Genomic DNA, 25243 nt, shown 5'->3' on the forward strand with positions numbered 1-25243 from the left:
TGACCCTGTTTCCTTTAGGCACTACTATATAGATTATCATGACTTTGACTGGAACAAGGATGGTACCCGTCTGAACCATGCTGACACAGGATTAGCCTGAGCGTAAGGCTGTGTCGGTGTAGGACAGTGCGCTGTTTTGTAGTTGCTTGCAATCTTGCCTGCCTCGCAGGTATTGCTCAGCAGGGCTGGCCGGTCCCTGTGTCCTACTGTGCTGGTGCCAGTGGCGCTTTCTGCACCTGGGCTTATGGTAGCTGTGCTTAGTGCAGCAGCTTGCCTTTTACGTGAGCCTCTAAAACATCGAGAAAAGATGTAATGATAACTTGTATTAGTTTAGTTAGTTTAATTTTAGTTGATTTGAAATGTTTCATGTATGCTTTTCTTGGAGAAGTTGGCAAAGAGGCTAAGAAAGGACCGTTCTTTAGGAATAATCTTGCTTTCTGAGCCAAAAAAGAATTTCAGTCTTTAGCTGAGGGAAATCCTTCTTTGACGTTGAGAGTAACAAGTGTTGTGGAGGTTATTGGCACTGTTTATTTGGAGACTAGTTGAATTTAGCTTTGACTGCATTTCAATCTTGTCTGCAAGCTAATGGGAATTTTTTATTTATTTATTTTTTAAGCTGTAGATTGCCTGAATTCATGTACTGTAAGCAGAAAAAAGCTCAGAGAGGTGTTGCAAGAGTTAGCTAAATGGGGTGTTATCTTAAAGGGAGATGTTCAAATTTATCACGTAGTCTCATGCTCTACAGTTAAACCTATGCCTGAGCCCACTGTTGGGTTGGAAGGCAACAGAGCCCCACCGTCAGGATTGCTGAGGTGTGAAAACTGAGATTTGCCATAGGGACTGAGCATACTGGAGGATAGCGTTACGGCATTAGGAAGCTCTGCCAGACTGGAGCCTTAGAATTGTTCCATCCCACTTCCTTTCGGCCTGTCTGCTGCCCTTCTTTCCATACCATCAACTTCTTGCATACTTACCAAGATATGTTTTTACTTTTTTTTTTTTTTTCCTCAACACCTAAAATGTGCTAAAAGGAAACTCCTTTAGTAGCTACCTGGTTAGCAGTGAAGAGTATATCAGCTGGAGTTGGAGCAGTCAGGAGAGACTTTTTACTTGTCTTATGTTTATAAAGTAGTTTGTAGAATTGAAACAGTTACCCGTATAAGTCAATTTAAGTACCGGGAGAATGCCTACGCTATTTCGTACAGCCGAGGTATTGCAATATGATGAGAGAGAATGTGAGATGATGTAATCAGTTTTTCAAACTACACTAGAATAAGCAATTACAGTTAGGTTTGGCCGGGCAATTTTAGAAATTTTCTGCCTGTCACAACATAGGGTTTTCTATGGAATAGAGCATTTTCAAGGCCTATCAAGCTGGACTCTGCGGTAGCCTGTGCTACTCGGCTCAGAATAGCAATGTGTGAGGTTTGGGGGGTTTTGTTTGTTTGTTTTTTTGAAAGAGTCCTCCAGCAAGCATGCCTGCCATCTGCAAGTGGTATCCTTGTACCTAAATCCTGGCTCCTTTCTTTCTGCAGTGTTTTGACCCAAAGGGGAGGAAAAAGTGGGTGGAGGTGAGTGAGTGCAGAAGTCACTATTTTATGTTCTTGTTTGCAATGTCAAGCATAATGCGTCCCTTATTGGCAGGCTCGGTCAGGTGGAGGAGCCAGAACAGACTATTCGATTTAAACACTGTGTTTTGTTTTTGGCCATGGGTTTCTGGCACACATCTCTGCACAGTGGTGGCCAGAGCTTGGTTCCAGGAGTAAGTGCTTTTCATATGTTTGTAAATGGATGAGAACAGGATTTTGCCAATTTTTCTGTAAATGTGTATGTGACTTTTTGGGTCCCTAAATTCCCTTTTTGTTATCTTGCAAGAAAGTTGGTGAGGTCTGATATCAAATATGTGTATTGGCAAGTTTGCTACTGAAAGAACTCTATCGCCTATAATAAAAAAGTTTTTCCAAGGTCTTAGTTTCATAGCAGCATTTTATGATTAGACTGTTTTCATTAATACTAATTTTTTGTTGTTCCTGTAGTTTGCTGTTTTGTTATGTTCTCCAGGTGGGCATAGTTTTATATACTACAAGGCAAATAGGGACTACTGTGACTTCCTTTATAGCATTTGGCAGGGTACTTCCCAGAATGGATTCTTGTTTAAATCTTTTATCAAAATTACAGTCCAGAAATAAAATAGTGATGAGAAATGATCTTTTACGTAAAGAATTTTTTTGTTTTAGGGGGAGTTTATAGAAGTTTTCAGCAATTACATAATTAATATAATTTGTGACTGTTTCTTAGGATATCTTTTATCATGGAACAAAGATTTACTACTGAGGAATCTGAAGGGATTCATTCATTTTCTTTGTTCATACAAGTGAAGTAAATCTGTATAAAAATTATGGGCTTTTAAGATTGTCTGTAGTCTAAATATTTGATGCAGATTTAATTTTGGGGGAATTTCACAATTTCAGGGATATCACTTTTCTTACAATGTATACCATGCTGTGAAGTATTACCAAAGCTAGTGAGTTGACAGCACCAATAAGTTAATTCTGTGATAGTATATTGTGGGTTTTTTTATTGTTTTAATAGCTTGTTTTGATAACTGTTGAATTCATAAATTGAAGCGCATTCCCTGCTTGGTATGTGGTATTTCAAATCATGTGATTTTTGTCCATGAATTGGAATTTTAATGTCATTTATCCTGATTTATGTTGGCACAGACTGACTTGTGTGTTTGAGATAGTAGAAGCAAAACATGCAATAGTTTATAAATCCTTTCGTTTGCATTTTAATCTCATCATGATTGTTAGAATCTAGGGAGGGAGCATAAAAAGTTTTATTTTAGAGTATCCTTTTCACATATATAGCTTTTGTAAATGTCTTGGCTTTTCAAAAGAAGTGTTTCATGTGTCATGAGGGCTACATTTTGATCTTGGATTAGTAGAGAAAACCACTCTTGAAAATCTGTTCATGTACTGTTGGTTCTGGGGAATGTCTGGACCTAAGAACACGAGGCAACTTCTTTTAGTAATGAGAGCTTGTCTGCGTGGAGATACTGGAAAAAGTAATTAAAAGTGTAAAGTCTGTTTAAACACTAATGCTGGTGATTTTATTAATAGAGTGGCCTGCAGTCACAGCAATTTAACCAAAGCCCTTAAAGCTAAGGACCCTGTCGATAGACAACACAACTGATGACTTTTTTGCAAAGTTAATAAGGGTGTTAGGAATTTTACTGCTGCGGGCAAATCTGCTCGTTGGAGGCAGAGCAGAGAGAGAGAAAGGAAGAGGGGCAGCGCTCGAGTTTTATTTCAGCCTGTCTTAAGGCCTGTATCATGTAAATCTTCAGTTGGAAAGATGAAGCCTTTTACTTCTGGGTTGTAATTAATGCTCAGATTTTATGGATTAATGATAGCCAGCAGGAGAGAGGAAATTGGGAGGGGGAATAGGATATGGTAGCCGCGTCTGAGTGCAGCCCATACTGAGTTGCTGGGTCAGGGAGAAAGAAAGCTAGTGGCCAAAATAGTGTATTTTTTTTTTTCCAGTCTTGGTGACTCCTGGAGTTCTCAGACATATTTTAAGACTTCTCTGGTGTCTTGCTGTCAAATCCACACTTGTAAAAACATGACTTTTGCTGTTGTGATGTTTGTATTGTATGAACATTTCAGTAGGGACGCAGATACTGCTGACTGAACTGCAAGAGAAACACAAATAATGTTAAAGATCCAGTGTTTACAGAGAACTATCTTGGTGGTATATGTGTCTGAAGAGAGACATGCTGTTTCTGCAAACATATAGTTTAATTTACATGTGATAATTTGAATTGCTTTCAGTTTAGGCTCATAAGTGGCTAAAACGAAGAACATGCTTGCGGACTGCCTGGACTTCTGTCAGCTGAGTGTATTCCCGCAGTCCTGGTAGATGGGCAGACAGTACGTCACGGTGTCTCCATTTAGCTTGTCTGTGCTTTATCGTGTTGCCCAACAGTTTTAATTAAAAAAAAAAAAAAAAAAAAGGCGCGAGAGCATGCGCACGACGAGTAGGAATAGTGCTGCGGAGACCTGTTAGGAAGGAGCAGATACAGAGTGCCTTGGAGCAGCTGCTGCTTGAAACCAGGAGAAGTACTACGAGAGGCCCAATAAATGTGTTTGCTATCTGTGCTCTCAGGGGCAGGGCAGGCAAGCCTTTGCAGTAATGAATTTTGAAGGCTGGAGTATGGACTTGGGGAATTTTATAAAATACAGTTGTTTTATCAGAGTGTTGCCTTGCCAGCTGTGTGATCCGAGTCTGGTTGCCATGGAGCGTGGTCAGATGGGGGAGACACATCTAGTCAGTAAAACAGCATTTTGTTTGGTAGACTCTGCTGTGGTTTCTCTCTGTCTGGTTTAAATTCAAGTTTGGTAAGCAGGAAAGCAGTGGGAAATGAAGAAGTCTTATTTATTTAAACATAAAGCAATTTCAGCCCTAATCAGCCATACAGGCCACATGAGAACTTGTGATGCAGTACAAATACAGTAATACGTATATGCAGTTTATCCCCAGCAACAGTGCAGGGATATCTTCCCTGTGACCTTACCCTGTTACATGCACTCTTCTGCTTGCCCTGTGCCCGCGGGGTGGGCTACAGCAGACGCTGAGGACTGGCCGCTCGCGCCTTTTCCCGCGAAGGCGCTCAGCGTCTCCCAGCCCGTCCGCTCAGGGCTTGGCTGTGTACGAGCTCTTACTGCCCTACCCCCGGGCAGCCCTGCCCCAGTCGTCATTAAGCTGAAGTTGGGGTAATTTGATTGATTTTGGCCCTGTGATGCTACAGGTGAAAACACCAGAACTGCCAAACATACCCGAAGGCCTCGGCGTACCCTGCATAATCACCGTGTCCCTTTACAATACGGGAAGCGCCTTACAAAAATGGAGGCGCTTTCATTAGGAGCCATTCCTTGCTTGCTAAATTTCATTAAAATGGGTTTCTTTATTTCCAGCATAAGTCAGCAATAGTATTTTTGCCAGACTTTGCACTCAATGTTAATTTATAAATGCTGTTGTTACCATACATATAATTAAAAAAAAAAAATGGGGGGGGGGGAAGAAAATCCCAACAAGGTAATTGCACAATATGAAGCTCATGGCTATTGACTGGGGAAAGGGAGAAGTTTCTAGCTTGCTTGCTAGACTGTGTTTAGAGACTTTGTCTTGTGCAAGCACCAGAGTCCGCTTTACATGGGTATTTAGCCTGGCTGCGTTCTAGTCGGGAATTGCTCAGGAGGAATCCGTGGGAGCTGGGTGCCTGCAGAGCGCTTGGGACTCAGCGTCTGCGTCCTCGGAAGTAATTGGAGGGGCTGCAGAGGGAGGAGGCGTGAGGGCCTGTCAGTGGAATGAGAGTAGCACAAACCTTCCCTGATGAAAGGTTTATCCTTAGGCATTGATATTAATTTATTTTTCAAAGACAGAAATGAGGGAGATTCCTCATCGAGAGAACTTGGTACGTTGTGATTTGCTTCTAAAGTCGAATTAAGTTTGTGCAAGAATATGAGTACAACGTAGGCGGAGGTCTCTACTGGCAAAATACAAAGGTGAAAAAAATAGAGTTTTTATGGATATGACAGTTATTTCAAATGACAGGTCTTCATCTTGATACAAGGTTCTTGTGACATTAGAGTGCTTGGAGGGGGGGATTACCCTGTAACATTTTGCTTGAAACAACAGGAAGGTGTCTGGGTGTCTGTCTTGGAGCATCTGCAGCAGAGCCCAGTTTTTACTCTTTAGAGCTGAAATGGAAAGTTCCAGTTTAGATTTGGTGCCAGAGTCTTTAATAGAAATCCTGACTTGTGGTGTATTATAGGTCACTGTATATTTGCTAGTTTATATTATGCTGACTAAATTGGCAAAATGTTTATTTTTACTGGTAAACATTCAGGAGGTTTTCTCCTCACTCATTCTTTTTCCAACAAAATAGTATTTGTCATGTGTGGAATTAGGGCAGCGTTCTATAAATCAGCAGCCTCGGTGATGGTGTGAAATGTGTGGTGGCATACAAAGATTTCCTTTCTCAGGTACCTCAGGGCTGTAGATGGAGTTAACTTTATCCTAATTTTAGTTCCGAAAATTACGGCTATGTAGAAAACAAAATTCTTTGGCAGTATAGGAAAAATACAAATTTTAAAATCTAACAAAAGTGGCTATTTTGGGGACGTTACCAGAAAAGGTAACACTGATAATTTAGCTGGTCTCCAAGCCCCTTATAAAGTTTCAAAAGTAAATTATTAACATCTTCAAATCTCTGTGAAGCCTAAATAGACTGTAGCTGTAAGGATGTTTCAGTGGAGTCCATAACTGTTGGTGAAAGGTAGCACTGTCCTTTGGGCTATAGCAGCAGTCAGACGTTAAAATGAAATGAGAGAAGTACTACGGTCAAATTTTAATGCATATTTAGTAACAATATTTGAATGTGTTCATATAGGAGCTAATTGTTTCATTTCTAAAATTATTTATACATAACTCCTGCATGCTGTGAATGGCATTTTCTGCCAAGTGTTAGACTGTATAAAATGTATGATCTACTCAGTGTGCTGCCAGTCTGCCTGGTCAAAAATTATCTTTCTTAGAATTGAAGTTTTATGACTGTAGTGCTGAAGAAATGTGTTCTTTTGTTCATTGCTACAAACATAGTGTAAAAGCATAGAGAGGGACATTTAAGGACAAATTTACACTTGCATCAGCAAGTTCCAGTTTTTTCCTTGATTTTTACCTTGCGTGGTTATATACCAGACATGCTTGTTTTGGACAGCTTTTTATACAAGGAAGGAATAATTTAAGAATTTCAAAGTTTATTCAGTTTTATATCTTGAGTATTTGGCATAAATGTGAACTGTAGTCCTGGAATTTAAAACCACAGCCATAAGAAAGGGAACAAAGCGTATTTCATTGTGAACAGTCATGCTTTGCAGAATGAGGTAAGGCAAGTTCAGTGTTAGAATGGCAGCTGGTAAGAAGGAATGCTTCTGAATTAAAAAAAAAACTATTAGGAAGATGTTTTAGCTCAACCTTTTAACTCATCTGGGATGAGTTGACCCTTCTTGCATTACCTTTTTTCAACTGTTACTGTATTCCAGCATAAAGCACTGAGATAGAGCTTATGATTCCTTATTTAGCTCACAGCCATGTCTTAAATGTGCCTGCACACCTGGCATAGCACGTCTTTTTACTCTTTGAATATTTTTTCTGTAAAAATGTTTTTAAAAAGCATGCTGTTTTACCTGTTTTCCCTGCCATCTTCATTCTTGCTTGTCTTCTTCCTGTAGGTGAAGCAGCTCTAAGAGGCGAGCCCAGAATGCAGTCTCTTCCAGTATCCTCTGCTCTAACCAACCATCGAACAGGCCCTCCTCCTATCAGCCCCAACAAGAGAAAGCTCAGCATGGACCAAGGGGATGATGAGCTAGACTGTGAAAATGAACATGTTTCTAAAATGAGTCGAATATTCAATCCGCATCTGTAAGTGTCTTGTTTTTAATACCCATGACTCATAGAAACTAGTGATATCCTCTACATCTCTGTGTGGGCTAAAAACCATATTGTACGTCAGACTTCGGGCTAGACTCTTCCTTTGTTCTAGTGTGTATGGAAGATCTGCACAAAGGCTGGCATAATTAGATAGGTGGCTTTTTGCTTTGTTTTGTTTTTGTACAACAGCAAGTAACAGGAATTAGCCTGACTCAACTATTTATAGCAAAACATTTATACTCACCTTGCAATTTGTAAAATACTGGGGTTTTTGTTCTTTGTAATCTGCTCCTTTCACATCTCCAGACCCTGAGCACTTTGTACTCTGCTGACGGAGGGTGGGGAAGCAAAAGGAGGAGAAACAGAAGTGCTTTGCATTTTTCTGAGGCCAGGAGATTGAGAGCCAGCTGCTCTGTAGTCTGCCTTGACAACTGGGCAAGCTGCAGTTGTTGCTAAACATTATTTATACTATTGCGCTCCAGCTCTCACAGTTGGATGTGGAATTTTTCGTACAGGTAAGGTGTTGATGAGTTAGGTGCATGTGCTGGGTAATCATCAGATGCCATTCTTGCTGTGTTCTCATTCCTGGGAATGCAGGTCTGGTTGGCATGAAGTGCAGCCTGGAGAATTCCTTTCATTCCTGACTGGAGGAAGTGATCGGAGCGGTTCAGCAGTCCGGGGTAGCTTGATAGCTGTACGCTGCTCCCTGCTGCCTCAGCTCGCACAGCCCTCTGCATTCCTCACATTCCACTCTGCTGTGGACTGTTGTGTTCAGTCATAAGATGCGGACAGAGGTATTTATCCTCAAATAAATCACTGTAGTGTTAGTCAGAGGCTGGGCCTGTAGTCTGCAGTCTTGGAATTTGTTACAAATCAGGAATTCAGCACTGAAGTAATGCAAAACAATAAAAGCTCACAGGCAGAGAGAGACTTACCTTTCTCTTTCTCCTAAAAACTTAACTATTCATAGCCTTTCCTTGGCGCTGAAAATGCTGGTATTGGAAAGAACCACATGGCATTTTTCTATGGCAATATGTGACACAACTGAGCAATTTTATGGCATTTTTGAATTATTATGTAACTTTGTGAAAGGTATGATTTTTAAAACTTCGTATGCTAGTGATGAAATAAAGCACAGCTGGCAGTAACATACGCTATGACCCTTTATACATTGGAGGCCATAAATATATTGAAGACTGAACCAACAGACCCACATGCAACCAAAGTTCAAAACTAAAAGATACAGACAGTTATTTCACATGACCCCTTAGATATATATTTAGAGAGTCTGGTCTTTTCCAGTGATGCATTTTTACTCAATAGACAGATTCTTTCCATGATTTTGTATATGAAATGTGCATGTTTTCTTCTTATAATAAGAAGCACTGATTATCTGCATAATGTTCATGTGATACGACTTAATCTATTTCAATTAAACCATGAGGTTCAGATGAATCATAATCTAACATAGCACACACTAGGCCATCTTTTTTTCTGCTTTATTTGCAAAGTTTGATCTGGCTGAAAATATTCAGCGTCTGGAACTGAATATTACAAAAACGCAAGCATTTCAGATGCATCAGAAAAGCTCACAAATGCCCTCTGGATTTTACTCCATCATCCCCCACATTACTTATTCTAATGTTTTTCAGATTTTCCCTCTTTTTATGATTATGAGATTGCGGTTTAACAATAGAAGTATATTATTCCAACTTTGTAGAACTGTCCTAAAAATTTTGTATTGGAGGTGGGAAATGTGTGTTGTAGAAACCTGATCTGTTTGCACTGAAGAAAAGACATGAAATCTGGGGAAAGAAACATTCCAGGGAACACAATAATGGCAGTCGCATTGCAGTAACTTGGAGGTACTAGAAGCGCTAGTTTGGTAACATTTAACTTAGAAAACCAAATCCAGAAGAGAAGCCCTTGTTACTGATACACTGTATTGTAGAGACTAGATGGCATGATACCTTTGGAGACAGCAAAGACACTGCCATTAACATGGCAATAAATTTAAAATTAGTTTCTTTCAGGTCTAATAGAACAATTAAAAAAAAAAAAAGCACACCTTTGGAGTTAAAATGCAAAACATTGTGTGTATCACAAAATAGGGCCCTCTGATGCACTAATTTTGTGTTACAGCAATGTTTTTAAAGTTGGTAAACATGTGCTAAACTTTTTTTTGTAGGCCTTGATCGCAGTATCCAAGTATTGTGGCTGTCTTTGGGTAGCTAATGCAAATATGCGTGCAGCTCTGCCTCTCAGAATTGGCATGCGATGATTTAAGCATATTTATGATGTGGACTGTAAAGATGAGGTTTTAGTGGCCGTGCATTTTGAGCCTTTCAGGAGACACAGTCCCCTGAAAGCATAGGAGGAGAGAGTTGGTGATACAAAAACTGTTCTAGGCATAACTGCCTCGAGCAGTACTACAGACTGCAGCTCTGTGCTACGGAGCAGGGTTTAAATCCCTGCTCCTCCTGCTGAAGGCCTTCCCTTACTGTGAATGGGCAGAACGGACAGATCTTTTCCATTTGAACGTCAGTGCTTGGAAGACAGAAATCTTTGTAACCGGGAGCATCTCTTGCTCAGACATTTGGGTCTGTGTTTGTCTCAGTGGAATTGCGAATCAGTTGTATATTTGTCCTCTTATAACCAACATATTGTGGGTGAAAACATAACTAAATAGGACAATAATCGTGCACTGTCGTTCATTATAAATTAGTAGAACGTTTTAATAGCGATTTGGTGCTAACTTATAGGTAACAGTACACTAGTGTCTCAATCACTGGGCATCAGATTGGGAAGGAATCCCTTTAAATGCTTGGGATGTTTTGTTAGATATTGAAGGCCACCAGCATTTTGTTTTGGAATTGAATGCTTGGAGATATTCCCTGCTCTGGTGTAACTCCCTGCTGCATTAAAGTATCTTTTTTGATTAGGTTCTTTCAGTGCTGTACTCAGGTATGTTTATTTTAGCATGGAAAAACACAGCTACTGGGCTTTGGAGTAGAGTGCATCAACTGTCCTGGCAATCCTGCTGTGTTTTCTAAGATGTGTCCTGGAATTCCCATGCACAGAACAAATGTATCAAAGGCTCAGCCTTTCAGAGGAACTAATTCTCTGCTTTATGATGATGAAATAGGCTTTGAGACCTTGCAGATTCAGTTTTAAAAATCTGTATGTGGAACTGCTTTACTTAGTTCTGGCGGTGTACTGGACTCTATTGATACAGCTCCTGTATTTATGTGTTTATAGAGGTTAGACCCATAAACTCTCCTCTTGGGAAAAAGGAATACCCTCCACTCCCACTGCAGTTTAAAACCTTTCTGGCAGTGTCCTGTGCTTCTTACTATGCATTGCAATATAAAATCCCTTTAGTTGCATTTCACACTTTCTTTTTTATCTCTCAAATGTTTTGCTTAAAATGCATTTGCTAAGTGTATAATCTTGCTGAATTAAAGTGTGCTTTGTACCATACTTTATTTTTGATGCTATGTAAAGGAGAAGCTAGTTTATTTTAAACATCATGTTGGAACATGTTTTTGTTTTCATGTGACTTCACTAAAAATTCACCTTCATCTACAGAAGAGTAATTAGGAACCTGATTTATGTAAGAATTACAAGAGCTCCGTGTATGGGTGCAGTGGCTGGAGAGCTATACCCGTCCTTCTTAACGAATGAAGCTTCTTTGTTCTATTTCCAAGGTATACCTAGTATTTCATGGTAACTCCTGTGTAAAATTAACTGTAACTGGGTATTGTGATGTGAGTGTAATGTGAATGAAGTGTGGTGTACCTTTAAGTAAAGGTCTCAAGCCTGACCTATGTTATGTGGGTTTCTTGTTTGTCAGGCTGGAGGCATTTTCTCATTTTCACAGTTCAGCTGAAAACAAAGGCCTCCTTATCCTTGCAGGCAGCTCTTAAGAGCTGACATCAGCCTTTTCCCAGCAGGCATCATTTCTGCCTTAAGAGTCCTTGCAGGGAACTGAGAAGCCTGATAACAATTTCTTCTCATGGCATTTTTTTTGCCAAGTAGCAAATAAAATGATTAAATGCCAAGAGCACAAAAAACTTTTTTTAAAAAATGACACTGGTCTGTTTTTACTTCTCTGATTTTTACTAGGAACTAGCAAGTATGTGACTTTTAACTGCATTTGTACAAGGGGCAGTTAAGGCTGGCACTTTATAGATGTGGTGTAGCTATTTTAAAAATAGTTTGCATGTTAGCAAATTGTGGGATCAAATCACTATATTTAATGTTAAAGTGAACTGATGTCACTGACATCTCCCAAAGTATTCAGATTTTGTACTATTAGTAAAATTATATATGAAACTGGCCATCTGAATTTATATTGGAGGAGACTAATATTTTTGTTAGCTTGTAGGCTGAAAGTTAGCGTTTTGGGTTTGGAACTGTGTAGAGATACAGTGCTATGAATGGTATATTTTCCTCTCAATCTCTTGGTCACAATTCTTGTTTAGTTTGGTAGCATTAGGTTTGCAGTGGAAATTAATTTCTATATTAAAATCATCTCATGGCCAGAAGATGCAGCATTTAAATACATGTTTGAAGAATAATCATCTCTTGATTTGCATGACCTAATTTGCCTTATTCTTGTAATAAAAGTCAAAGGTCTGTGCATGAATAAGATATATTAATCTGCATTGTGTAAGGTGATGTTTAGTTTTGGACATAACCAAGCAAACCCAGACAGTTCAGTTTCAAATTCTGGGTTGTGCCTTTCACTTTTGTTATACTGAAGAATCATGGCAAATCCGGTTCATAAAACTAGGTTAGATTCCTGGAGTTTGGAAGTTGCCTTGTATATCATAAGTTTCTCACTCAGACTATCCATGGCGTTTGCTCACTTTAATGATACTGTAGTAGAAATTACCTTGGCACCATATTTTTAATCTGTGTTAAACTGTCCTGAAAGTTACCTGGACTTGAAGATGCTGGAACCGTATAATAATTCTGTTTGGAAGGGACTTCAGGAGGTCTTCTCGTCCAGCCTCATGCTCGAAGCCGGCTCAGCTGGGCCCTCTTCAAGCTTGCTGTCTGGTAGGAGCTCAAAGCAAGGAATCTTGAGTAAGATCTGAAGTAGTCAATGGACGACACCACTCATTACCGAGGAGGACCTTCTCACCTTCCTCCTTGCTGCTCCCTGCCCCCTGCCGAGAACGCGGGGTTCAGATGTTCCACAGGAACTCGGATCCCCATTCTGGCAGAGGCCGGGCCCCCGCGAGGGCTGGAAAAGATTTAGAACTAGGCCATAGAGGTAACGTGGGAATTTTCAGAAATGTTCTTTGCTGCTAACTACTTTTTTTTTTTTTTTTTTTAAAGTTGTGGCTCCAAACTTCATGTGGTATTAAGAAATATGTTTACACTGTCATTTCATTGTGACAAATTGGAATTAAAAAGAAATCCAATGTACACACACAACTCAGAACTCCCAAAATGCATCTCGTTTGCTCGCAGGCATCTTTGCTAAAAGTTATCTTGGCATGAATGTGCCTTTGCAGTATTTTAGGATTAACCTAGTGTTTTCAAAGGGATCCTGTTGAAGCTGAAATTCTCTGTATTTCTAGCAGAACTGTTATAACATGGCTCTTGCTATGTAATTCTTTGTGTTAATGTAATCAACAAGTTTCAAACTGCTTTCCTAAAATTTTTCTATTTTCTTAACGCAAATCAGTCACTACACAGACTTCTCGGATTGTTTCTAACAAATGTAGATTAAATTGAACCTTCAGAAACTGACTTGTAAAGTCTAATGTCTCTGAGTTAATATTTAACAGTATCTGAATTTACAGAAGTTGTTATCCGAGTGAGAATTTCAGAAAGTACTCAAGTGCCTTTCAGCTCTGGCAGCTAGTCATGCCCCTGTGAAATGCTTGTTATGGACAGTTTCAGGACTGAAAATTGATTGATAACATATCAATATTTAGCAGAAAGACCTGATCCATTCAAAATTTGGGTATATGTTTAAGTTCTTAACCAGACAGTGTTAGTTCAGGTCTCTCCCTTTGCAAATGGGAATGTTCTGCTCGCTACCTCCAGAATGTTCCTTCTGTGTGAAGTGCTCCACTTTCCTTTTCCTTCTGTGGACATTTGTATGTGAAGTCCGCAAGCAACCTTGCGAGGTAAAGAAGCTGTGTTGCCGGCGCGCACGCAGGGAATAGCCCACTCGCCTGGGGCGCGCAGAAACAGGACGCGAGCCCCGGGGCTCTCGTGCTGGCTCCTTGCTCCAGGGGCCGTTCTGCCCTTTCACAAGGGGGAAACTCCACAGTGCAGAAGTTATCGGGCATCTGCACTGGGGGGAAACGCAACACCAGTCCAAGGGTACCATACCGAAGCAAGAAGCAAGAAAAGAACCAGTATACATTTAAAAACATACTCTAGATATATATCCTAAACATATGGAAACAAAAGTTTAATCTCACTTCTTTTTATTTAACCGTTTTCCCAGATGTTTCCTGCAGTTTGACAGATGTACCGTTTACTAGAAAGTTGCACTCTTGAGAATTACAGTGTTATGGACACGGTTGCTATAGACAATGACTGTGTAAGGGTAAGATTTGGAATAAAATGTTACATTAATTTCTAGTTGAATACTACATTTTTTTCCCCCCAGACTGAAAATGCTGGACAGGACAGTCTGCTTTCATTTTCTCTCATGCTGTAATGTGCTACAAAAACATACTAACTGCCTTTAACTCATTCCTGCAAAATTGCTGAGTGCTGACTCCTACTAAATGGCAGTGCTGAAAGGTGAAAAGCATTACTCTGGCTATTCCTAACCAGCCGGCAGCCCTCTGTACAATCCAAATAAGCACTTTAATTAGCAGCCGGTATTTTTGTCGTCCCCCCCCCCCCCAATCTTTTGGTACCTAGTCTGAAACAGCATACGAAGAAGGGAGGGCGAAGGCGGCGGGCAGGCCGTAGTTAGCGTATTACAGCACTGCTAGCGTGATGTTAACGTTTCCCCAGAAACGGTTTGGGGGAGAAACCCGATGAATTTAAGGCCCGCTCTAGCCGCCCTTTGGAAGCCCCAGGCGGCGGCGGCGGGGGCGCGGGGCCGGGCGCGGAGCGGGGCCGCGGAGCGGAGCGGGGCCGCGGCGGGGACTCTTAGCGCGACGAGGCGGCCGGCGCCTGCTCCGCGCCGCGGCCGCTCGCCAAGTTTGAGAGGCCCCGGGCTGGCTCGTGGGAGGACGCGGGCGGCCTTCGCGCGCCCTGGCGATGATCGCCCTGAGGTTAGTGCCGGCCCGCGGAGGCAGCCAGCGCGGGGCAGGGCGCGCCCCCGCCTCCGCGCCCCGGGCTGCCGGCTGCGCGCCGCGGCCCGCCCGAGCCCCGGCCCGGCCCGGCTCGGCTCGGCTCGGCTCGGCTCGGCCCGGCCCGGCCCGCGGCGGCGCGGCGCTTCGCCTTTACCCTTCAGCCCGAAAGAAAATCGCGAGGGAAATAAAAGGGCTTCGCCGCAGTTGAAGTCTCAAGGGTTTGACCTCAGTTATGCGAACGCTTCCCCCGGTGGAAAATCTTGCAGGAATCGCCTGTGCTTTGAAGTTGCCTTGACGGGGAATAAATGAGATAGCCGTGGCCGCGTTACTTGCCCGCGACCGAGCAGTCCTTTACATTTCTTACATAACTCCTGTAACACTGTAAACAAGCTCCGCAGCTCAGAAGCCCTCCAAGATTTCTCATTCACAATGTAAATATTGTTCCTAAAATACAGTGGAATGTGAACATAGAAAGCAGACTGTATTTGTTTGCTTGTTATACCTGCAGGCCTATGTGCGCATGGGAACTGGATTTCACGCATTTCATTGCACTGACTTGAGTGCAAAATACCTGATTAGAAAAAAAGGACTTGGGAGGAATTTTATAAGCCATGAGAAAAAAATTCCAAAACATCTGGGGAGAAGTCTTAGAAGAGCCTAATTACTGCTTCATGTAGTCTTTAATGTGGCACAGATGTGCAGTTACTGTAAATAATGGAGGAGACAAATACTACAGTCAGGTTAAGGTCGCTTCATGCGTTCCTGTGAAAGTCCTGCCCTTGCTGTCATTGTCTGTAGGAAATGTTTGTATCTGCTGGGGGGGTGTGTGTGTCTGTGTGTATTTGGTGTGTATCTGTGTGTTTGCATGTGTTTGAGCTGCATAGGCATGACTTGTTTTTTGCTGTCCGGATGAGAAGGAACGATGCTTCCTAAATCATATTGTCGCACATTTCTAATCAGCACCTTTGAATATTCATAAATCAGCCTTTTAAAAAGGGAGGAAACAAACCCCCCAAATATTTTTGCTTGTGATTTTCTTTTCTAACTAAAGTCTCCCTTAAACCAGAAGTTTCTGTAAGACGATACTCATTGTAGAGCTTGGCCAGCTTTAGCTTGGGTGCCTTACCTACAGAATAACACTATTAACTGCTCCTACTGTGCTTGGTTTGGTGGTCAGCTTTTTAAAGTAATTATTTTACTGTATTAGTATGAATAGTTGTGCAAAATATAATGAAGTTGTTACTGTATTTATAGTGCTTCTAGAGATTTCAGTAATTCAAGTTTATTAGCAATTGCAAACAGTTTCAATTAAGTTTTAAAGAAAAGTTTATTCCTTTTATAAAACAGCCCATGAAAAAAACTCATTTCTTAGAACCTGTTGATTTAAAACACAATTTTTAGTCTAAAACCTGTTGAGTATTCTTGAAAATTCTGTCCAAAAGGTGAATGAATGTACTCTCTCAGCTTTCCTTGCTTCACATCAACCAATGTTAAATTGTATATCTGATGCAGACTATAATTTCTAAGTATTAAGGACCTAGGCCCTTTTTCCTCTTTTTCATAAGAACCATTCAAATTTTAGGTGGAAAAGGGATGTACAATCCTACCTCCTGCACTTTCACACAGTGCATTCCAGCGCTGTGACCTTACTTTCTGAGACTGGCTTGCGTTGTTAAAGATCTTACTTCCCGCTCTCATGTTGGTGGTATCTTTTACTTCCCACATCATCTGTTTGAAGAAAATGTTAAATCTGTTCCTCCGCTCTAAGAGCCTTCCTGATGCAGTCTTTTATGCTATTGAACTAAATAATATGCCATAGACTTTTGAGAATTTGAGGCTCACAGATTGACTGGCGCTTATTCCCACATACTGAAATAGTTGGGTGACAGGTGTAAGTGATGAATGAAAGTATTTTTTTAAATCAAAAAGTAGAAAATATTGTAAGGGACAACCCAGAACATACTGTATGAAAATGTAACTGCCATTTTTTATTTTCTCTAACAGTTCTGCACAGTTTCACCACAGAGTTTCAACACCACCAAGTTTTCCCAGAGCCTGCAGAGCAGCCTGATGCACCCTGGCAATATTGAGCACACATGTATGTGGCTAATCTTGTTGCATTAGGACATGACCCACTGCTGTGTGTATTTTATATGCAAGCTTTCTCCTTACATTGGCCCACAGTTTTCTCTGTGTGATCATAAATAGTTTTTACAGTATTTTCCAGTGACTCGGTATAAAAGGTTTGTTGCATGAGAGCCAAGTTTGACTTCAAAAGGATCTTAACATGGTTGAATTATAAAAGCTACACATGACCTAGCACATGAATTGGTAGAATGCAAGAAGAAATGCCTGCTAGAGGTGTTTGGGTGGGCATTGCAGTTGGGTACAAATTAATCATTTTACAGCTGTCTCTGACTTTTTCCAGTAACCCCTCTGACCTTCTAGCTCTTTTCCTGGAGGTCTCTTCACTCTTTTCTTATACTGTCAGATTCTCCTTCCTGCTGTTAGAAATTTGAAAAAAAAAGTTTGGAGTGTCCCTTTAACTTCATCTTTTATCATTTGCTCTTCTGGATGTTTTTGCCCTCTCCCAAGCAATTCAAAGTGCCTTATAGACAAATGGTTTAAACCTCTGCGCAGGTATTTTTAGTTTCCATATCAGAGGCAACTTGCCCTTCTAGTTCATGTTTTATTGATCCTAATATATGCAAAAGCCTGACTTGCACTCTAGATGTAAACATGGGATTGCTCCTCTCTCTTTCACAATCTTCATTTGACTTTCTCAGACAAGATTATTGAGCCTTCAAGTACCCAGATACTATGATGACTTCTCTATAGTTTGCTTTTGAACCAGAAATGAAACCTTAGTTCTGGAACCTATCCACCTACCTACATTAGGATTAAGGGTGACATCGGCGTAGATCTGTATGAGTTTTGTGGTTTTACTGTAACCGACTTCAGAACAAGTAATCTCTGTAGTGGCTGCGTCTTTTTTCTAAAGATGGGCCGCGTTCTCTGCAGAGCCTGCTTCAGTTTCTGAAACATTCATGTCTCCATCTTTTGGTCTTCACAGTTTGCCGAAATGGCTCTTTGCCTGTGCATTTTTCTAGCATGTTGTGCACGCTACTGGAGCTACTGTCATTCTTTGAATGGCGAAGGTATGGGTATGGGGAGGTGGCTGACTCGGATAAATCTTAAAGGTTTGCTTACTTCTCCTTCCTATTTGCCAAGCAACGTGCTGTGCCTGTGACAGACTTTGGCATCAGTTTAGAACAGGGAAGCTGGTGATGTCATGTTGCAGGTCAGAGGACCAGAAAGTTTTTCTCTTCTCGCTAACAAGATTGGCAGGAGGTTGAATATTTGTTGTCCTTGATCCTTGAAAAATCCCGGTCAGAGCAGAGTCATAGTCAATTGGTAGTTTCCGCCTAGATACAGTCTAACAAAACTTTGAAGAGATTAAATGCTAAAATGGCTTTATGCTTACCCTCTTGAAATCATAGCCATAATGATGCATTTTAGGACTTTTTTTTAATTATTTCAATGTCCTATTATACCTGGGCACTTGTTTATTGTGGTAATACTGAAATGCCTGCAACTTCCCATTCTTCCAGCTCCACTTTTTGAGATGCTAGTGGGGGGGGGAGGGTTCTTTTTTTTCTTAATTTTCCTAACAGGCTAGTTCATATTTACAGATACCTCAGCAGAATGAAGGAGATCACTTACCGTTTCAGAATATTTCCAGATATTTATTGTATGTTCACATTTGTAATTTACATCTCAGATATAGCCTCAGATATAACCTCTTCACAAATTTATGTTACTTATAAAAACAAGTGCTTGGGTGTGCCGCACAAGATGAGAGGCTAAGTTTAGGAGGTTTGGAGTGGAGCGAGCAGGCTATGGAAGTGCAGGGCAGAGCAGCCGGTAAGCAGAGACTCTGGAGAAAATTTTTTTTTTCCTGTTGAATTATAGTTTTTGGTTTTTAGAGGTAACCTGTGGTCTATACCTATTGCGGTAAGATAACTTTGTTGTAATTTCTGGCTTGCGTGTATATGCATGTATTCTAGCAGTGAAATATTTTTTCATTTAGTAAATCCCAGAGTTTTACTTATGCATGGAATGAATGCTAAACATTATATAAAGCATTATAAAGCACCCAGTGCTACCTTTTAAAGCAATTTTGTGAGTGTGCGAATATTTTTGGAACAAAAAAGACTAAACAAAAAACAAACATTTCTTGTGAGAAAAATAATAGAGTAGGATCTGAGATTGTATTAACTGATTTTACTGTACATTAGATCTAGATTTCAGTTTTATGGGTTTGGCTTTTGGCTAAGATGTTACATCATGTGGTTGGTTCTCTTGCATTCTTTCATACTTGTGAGTATTAAGCCCTCCAGAAAGGAGAGCTTTTCAGTGTCTCTGAGCAGTTTTGCTTGGTGCAGGCAGGCAGTAATTAGACATTTCTTTATGGCATTTTACAGCTTATTATTAATTTCTTTTTTTTCACTGTGAAACTTATTCTCCTGGTTGATTATGTTTGCAAGTAACTACGCAATCCAAGGTTTTAACTCTGAAGATCTTGCTTGGTGAGAACAAATTTAGAAAGCCTGACCTATGTTTATAGATAAGATTATCCTATTTCTTGTATGTTTTTACTGGTTTTATTTTAAGTCAACTTCTCATCTTTAATGGCTGTCCATTAGCTGTAGCACTAAAGTGAAAAAATTGTGAACTGAAATTTTTTGAGGGAAGGAACTGCAGAATTGTGATTACAGACGAGCGGAGAAAGCTGGGAAAGACAGGTGGAGATGGGGCATACGTCTTCTGGCTCTTCAAGAACTTGTGTAAATACCGTGCTTATTCTCCAGACTGAACCCAATGGTCAAGTTGAAACATCCGAAAGAAAAAAAGCTCTTTTCGAGGAAGACGGAAGCGGCTGGAGAAGCTGCCAGGTGGTGCTTAAAATCCAGGGGCCTTTGCTGCGTTATGCCTCTAGCCTGCAGCAGAAAATGAAAACGTGGGCACCTGCCTCTGCCCTAGTTAAACCCGTTGGGACAGGAGAGGCGAGGAGGGCTGGCCAGGCGGGGGACGGGGCTGGAGAGCTGCGCCCCGGACAAGGGCGTCCCCGTGAGCCCGCTCTCCGGCGGCCTGGCGGGAGGCGCAGCCGCTGCCGCGCTGCCTCGCCAGGGGCCTGCACAGCACAGGAGTCGTCCATCGGCGTAGCTGTGTGTCAGTCAGAGCAGGATTTTTGGTTTGGACCAAAATATTTCCTCCAGGGAAGAATACACTACACAAATAATGTTTAAAGGACACTAGTGGCCAGAACAGGACGGCGTTCTTTATCTTTCTCAGGAAACTGTATCAGAAGTCCAGATTCTGTGGAGGAAGCGATTCTTGCAAAAACAATAATCTTCTGCAAGTTGCCTACTTTGAGGCTTTTTAGGACAGAGTATGAAGCCAGAAAAGGAGAAGGCTACTCAGAATAACAGGGAAGCATGAAGTTACTTAGAATGGGCTAGTCAGTCAGGGCAGGCAGAAGGATCATGTATTTAGGTGGTGGTAGCCATTCAAGGGGGACCTGGGCTGAAGAGTGTGTTGGACTGGTTTTAGTGTGGGTTTTTTTTTTTTGTTTTTTTTTTTTGATGTTGCGAATACTTCAGATAATTGGATGATGCTCAAAGAGCAAACTGCTGATATTTTGGGTCTTTGTTTAATTTTAGTTAATTTTAGATTGCTTAAAATTTTTGAGTAAGGAACTCAGGATTTTTTCTCTGGATCTTTATCGGAATATTTGGAAATGGCACCTTAAATTCATGTTTTCTCACCTCACAATAACAGAATTGATATATGTAAATAGAGACCTTTGCAGGAAAGGATCTCCATCATGCTGAGAATACATTTTATATCAGCTGATTATAAATTCTAAGGTAGTCCTTAACAAAAGCAGCAATCCTCTGTCAGGCCTCAGAGCTTGTGAATAAGTACAGTAGAAAATGTCAAAAAATGAGTAGTATAAAAGATGCTGAAAATATTAAAGTCATAGCTGAATTAAGTCCCACAAATGAAAAAGTTTGCTTTCAGCAATATGAGACACTGTATTTGTATGAAGAAAAACACCATAGAGGCTAATTAAAAAGCCCTCTAAGTGAATGCCGGTTCTTTCTGCAAGTGAAACATGCTCCTACAGTACAACCATTTCAAGTACGAGCTCTAGTTCTGCCAAAGGGAGTGTGAAACATTTGTGATTTCTTCACTTGGAGGTACAGCAATCCTCTTGGCGCCTGTTGCCTCCGAACGGGCAGGCTGGAAGTGAGCGCAGGCAGAACGGTCCCCTTCAGTGGGCCTCTTTCTTTCCTCTTCCTTAAGCAGCCGGCAGAGTGTGTCTGTTCCTGTAGGATGGCTGTGAATTACCACAACTTGGTGCCAGTGAACAGAACAGCCGCATTTAAAGGTTGTCCAAAAAAAAAAAAGGTTAAGAACAATTCATTTTCTCCACCTTTGGAACTGCTCGCTGCAGAGGACGGGGCCATTGCTTTCAATTAACAACCGCTATTTAGAAGCAAAGCGAAGCAGGCTTCCAGCTAGCAGTCAGGATGTGTGTGGTTTTGGTATGACATCCCTCTGAGCACATGATGCTGGGTAAGTGCTGCAGCCTCGGTTATGATTCACTGGGGAGAAACATGGAAAACAATGTCTGTTTTTCAAGTGCTGGAGAAATGAATTTAAGGTTGGAGTCATGTATAATTTTGCTAAAATAAACCTGTAAGTAGCTTGAATCTCTCTGTTAAAAGGGAGGTAAGGGTGATGTGCGTGGCTGATGTAATACTGTCCCACTGCATGAGGTTTACTCAGGTTTTCACTGATATTCGCTGATAATAACAATAACAACTGATAGTTATTTTTTCAGCCAGTAGAGATACACTGGCATGTCCATCACTGAAGATGGAGTCCAGAATAATCTGTGGTGATGTTTAAAGCAAAGTGGAACTGGGGGATGGTAAAGCACAGACTGTTTGGACAGCTGGATCTATTTGTAGTATGTATTTTGAAATTATTTTTCAAATGTGGTCAGAAATCCTCCTTTGTAATTTTCTGGCCTTCTGTTGGAACTAAGAGCTGCATCGCTGTACCAGTTCAGTGTACTTGGAATTTTTAAGCTACTTGACTTCAGTGAAATATATTGTAACACATGCAATTTTGACTGCCCCTTCAGACAAAGCACCTAATACCAAAACAAGAATGTATCAGTTTTCCAAAACAGAAGTTTAATAGCTGTAGTTGGAAAAAAAAATACAGAATACCTATGTTTTCAGATGACTTCTCTCAGTAATAAGAAAAAAAATTTGTAACAGAAAAAACTTTCAGTTGCCTAGAGAAACTTCTAATAGAAAATTATTTTTAAAGGTATATTTTAAACTTAAATTATTTTAATAATTTGAAATTGGTGAATACTCTGTATATAAATAAGTTTATGTACGCTTGTTTTACAAGTGCAGTCAGATGTCTGCAGGATTTGCTATTTATAGTTAAATAGCAGTAACACAGAAGTGCTGTTATATCTTCACAAGGCCAGAGCTGTCACGTTACTATTCTACATGGTGCTGTACAATTTTGAGCTAGGTTCAGAAAAAATAATATCTGATGACAAAGTAGAAGCTCCAGGTATTTTTAATTTTTGCCAAGACTCTGTATATTTTAAGGTAGATGAACTGAGGAATGGGTTTTTGAAGACTAGTGTATACTGTTCCCTGTCTGGAAGAGGAATTGTTCTAAATTAGGCAGAGGGAATTAGTTGCCTACAAAACGGGAAGGGTTAGGGTGTGGTTTGCTGAGATTGCTGAGATAACTCAATAATTTTAGATATCTTTAGGGAAGGACTGCTATACTTCCCAGCTTTAGACTGATCCCATTCCCCTTTTTCGTGGTCCCTTATTCCAAAAATCATAGTAGAAAGTTCATTCTTTTTGGTAAAGCAAAAGCTACCAATTCACCAATATTTGGAGCTGTGACTATCTACTTATTTAAAGGTGAGGAGCAGTGAATATAGATGCTATTGTGTAAAGAGGTAAATTTAATTTGCATGGGAATTTCAGTAGGTTTTTTCTTCCGCTGTCACTTGATACACTTGATAGCTTTTTTTTTTTTTTTTTAACATAAATGCAGCACTTAGAAGTTGAAATTCCAGCTCTAAGGGGAAAAAAAGATGAATCCAGATTTTTTGGTTTCATTTTACAATTATTTTTTGGTGGAGAAAACAAAGTTCTTACCTTGAAAACTAGCTTGTGCTTATTAAAAGGAAAAATAATTATTATGAACAGGGATTTTTTTTTTTTCTTCAAGGTAATGAAAAATGGGAATCTACAATAGCTGGATTTGGTTTTGCAGCTTCCAAATTGTTATTTAAATTGCACTAGAGCAGATAATATTTAGTTGAAATGTAAGAATTTGGCTCGGAGCCACCAAAGATATTGCACTGCAGCAAGAAGAATGAGTCATCTCTATACTGTATTGCCTTTATTGCTTGAATAATGATTTTAGCAATGTTATTTCATGTATTATTTACCAGGTTATCTAATGGCTGTCGCCCAGGTACAAAAACAATCTATAAAGGTGTACTATTTATGAAGTTCCATATTTGCTTTTTAAGGGGTAGTGAAGGATTAGTTTGTTGTGTGTTCAGTAGCCATTTTCAGTACTGTAATTTAAGATCAGGCTACTGTACTTTAAATATAGACTCCGTTGTGCTTCCATGAAGCCACAGACTTGCCTAAGTTGTTAGCTCAGAGCAATGCAATTCTAAACTTTTTTCTTCTGAATGCTGATACTGCAAAGTAGTCTTGTGAATTGAAATGGTACCAAAGCTGGCAAAAGATCTCTATCTAACACTGTGGGAATGTGTTTCCTGGCGGTTCGTGTGCCGCTACATTATGCCTCAATCTGCCTTACACAGAAGGCTTCAAGAAACGCCTGATTTTCAGAGAACGTCTTGAGCAGCAGCTGTGAACGGGAAGATGTTAGGTTTTATGGTCGATTCCGCTAATCTGCAACAACTAATTTGTGCTTAGTTAAAAGGGATGGCCGGTGCGGGGGGGAGAGAGGGCGGCCCCGAAGGGTCATAAATTACACTGTTACTCTGTTGGCTGCTCCCTCGAGGCCCCTCAGGAGAATCTGGCATAGATAATAAGCTGTCTTGTCTTGAGGTCCTCCAGAGCCACTGTATGCCCGGTGTCATATTAACCCTAACCTCTACCATGGCAAGTGGGTTTCCATTCAGGCAGCAGGAGCGGATTTCTAAATCATACAACCAAGAACCTGCTGAGCAGACTGAGGACCAGCCTGGGGTCTGGCCATCGTGTCAGCAGGGATCCTGTTCTTCGTGCAGGAGGGCCCATCCCGGGAAGGATTACGGCCGTGCGAGCTACGAGGGGGGCAACACGGATAAGGAAGGTCTGGGAACAGGTGTCATTTGAGGAAAGCTAAGTAGTAGCAGCTTGGGCAAAAGGCTTGTTGAACAGAGAGATGAAATCTGAAGCGGCAAGGAGAAGATAAGGAGGGAACAATGTCTTTCTCTCTCTCCTAATATAAGAACTGGGGCAGTAGCAGACCATATCATTAGATTTTCAATTAAACAGAAACAAAGAAGAAGAAATGCTGACAAAAGGTGCTTTACAAAATATGTAGTTTAAACTGTGGAAGCCGTTGCCGCAGGATGCTGTAGAGGCTAAAAGTTTCTGGGGTCTCAAAAGGCCCTTGAACAACTCGGGGAGGGCAGAGAGCCCCTGGCTCGCGGGGCAGCACCAGGGGAAGCGTCGCTGCGCGTCCGTCCTGCTCGCGAGGCCCCGGGCGCTGCGGGGTCCTGCTGCGTTTACGTGGTGCACGGGGGAACTGCATGCGGGAGCGGTGTGGTGCGAAGCACAAGCTGAACCTCAGCACTGTTAGGTCTTCAGATGATAAGGAGAATCCCACTCCAAGGCAGAGTAATGTTACTGTCTGTTTTTAACCAACATAAACTACAAATAACCATTAGAGAAATCTAAATAATTATCCTATTTGTATAAGCCTGTGAGGTTCTTTTCTGTAGCATCTTGGTAAAGAGGCTTTGGGGTTCCTCATTTCCCTCTGTTGGCAGGGCTTTTCTTTCAGCTGGCAGCATTTTCCGGGTGACTTTTGCAGACACTGAAGCGGGCAGTAGCTTCCCGGAATGGTAACTGGGTTCAATATTGAGCACTATTCTGACATCTTTACTTCTACTATTACATAAAACATTTTTCTCTTCCTTTTCTGTCTCTGCCTTACATTAATCAGAGCATTTTTGAAGGTTATTCCTGTATATTAATTTGCCATGATGCGTTAAAAGAAAACAATGGGGGGGGAAAGTTGTAAACAGATTTTTGTAACAGTTACCCTGAGAGGACACTGCTTCTGCTGTTGCTTGAAGAGTCCCGTGAAGAGAGAATATGCTTTTTGTG

At 40.9% G+C, this 25243-nt stretch overlaps 1 protein-coding gene across 2 annotated transcripts in view; it reads left to right on the forward strand.

The window, feature by feature from the left end:
• VGLL4 (vestigial like family member 4) overlaps positions 1-25243 on the forward strand; it is a 91016-nt gene that overhangs the window by 56516 nt on the left and 9257 nt on the right. For both annotated transcript variants that reach the window (XM_067303858.1, XM_013945282.2), the window contains one exon: positions 7296-7485. In XM_067303858.1, coding sequence (XP_067159959.1) covers positions 7296-7485 — 190 coding nt within the window. The remainder of the gene's footprint in view (positions 1-7295; positions 7486-25243) is intronic.

The sequence above is a fragment of the Apteryx mantelli genome, chromosome 12, assembly GCF_036417845.1.
Source record: "Apteryx mantelli isolate bAptMan1 chromosome 12, bAptMan1.hap1, whole genome shotgun sequence".
Classification (NCBI taxonomy): Eukaryota; Metazoa; Chordata; class Aves; order Apterygiformes; family Apterygidae; genus Apteryx; species Apteryx mantelli.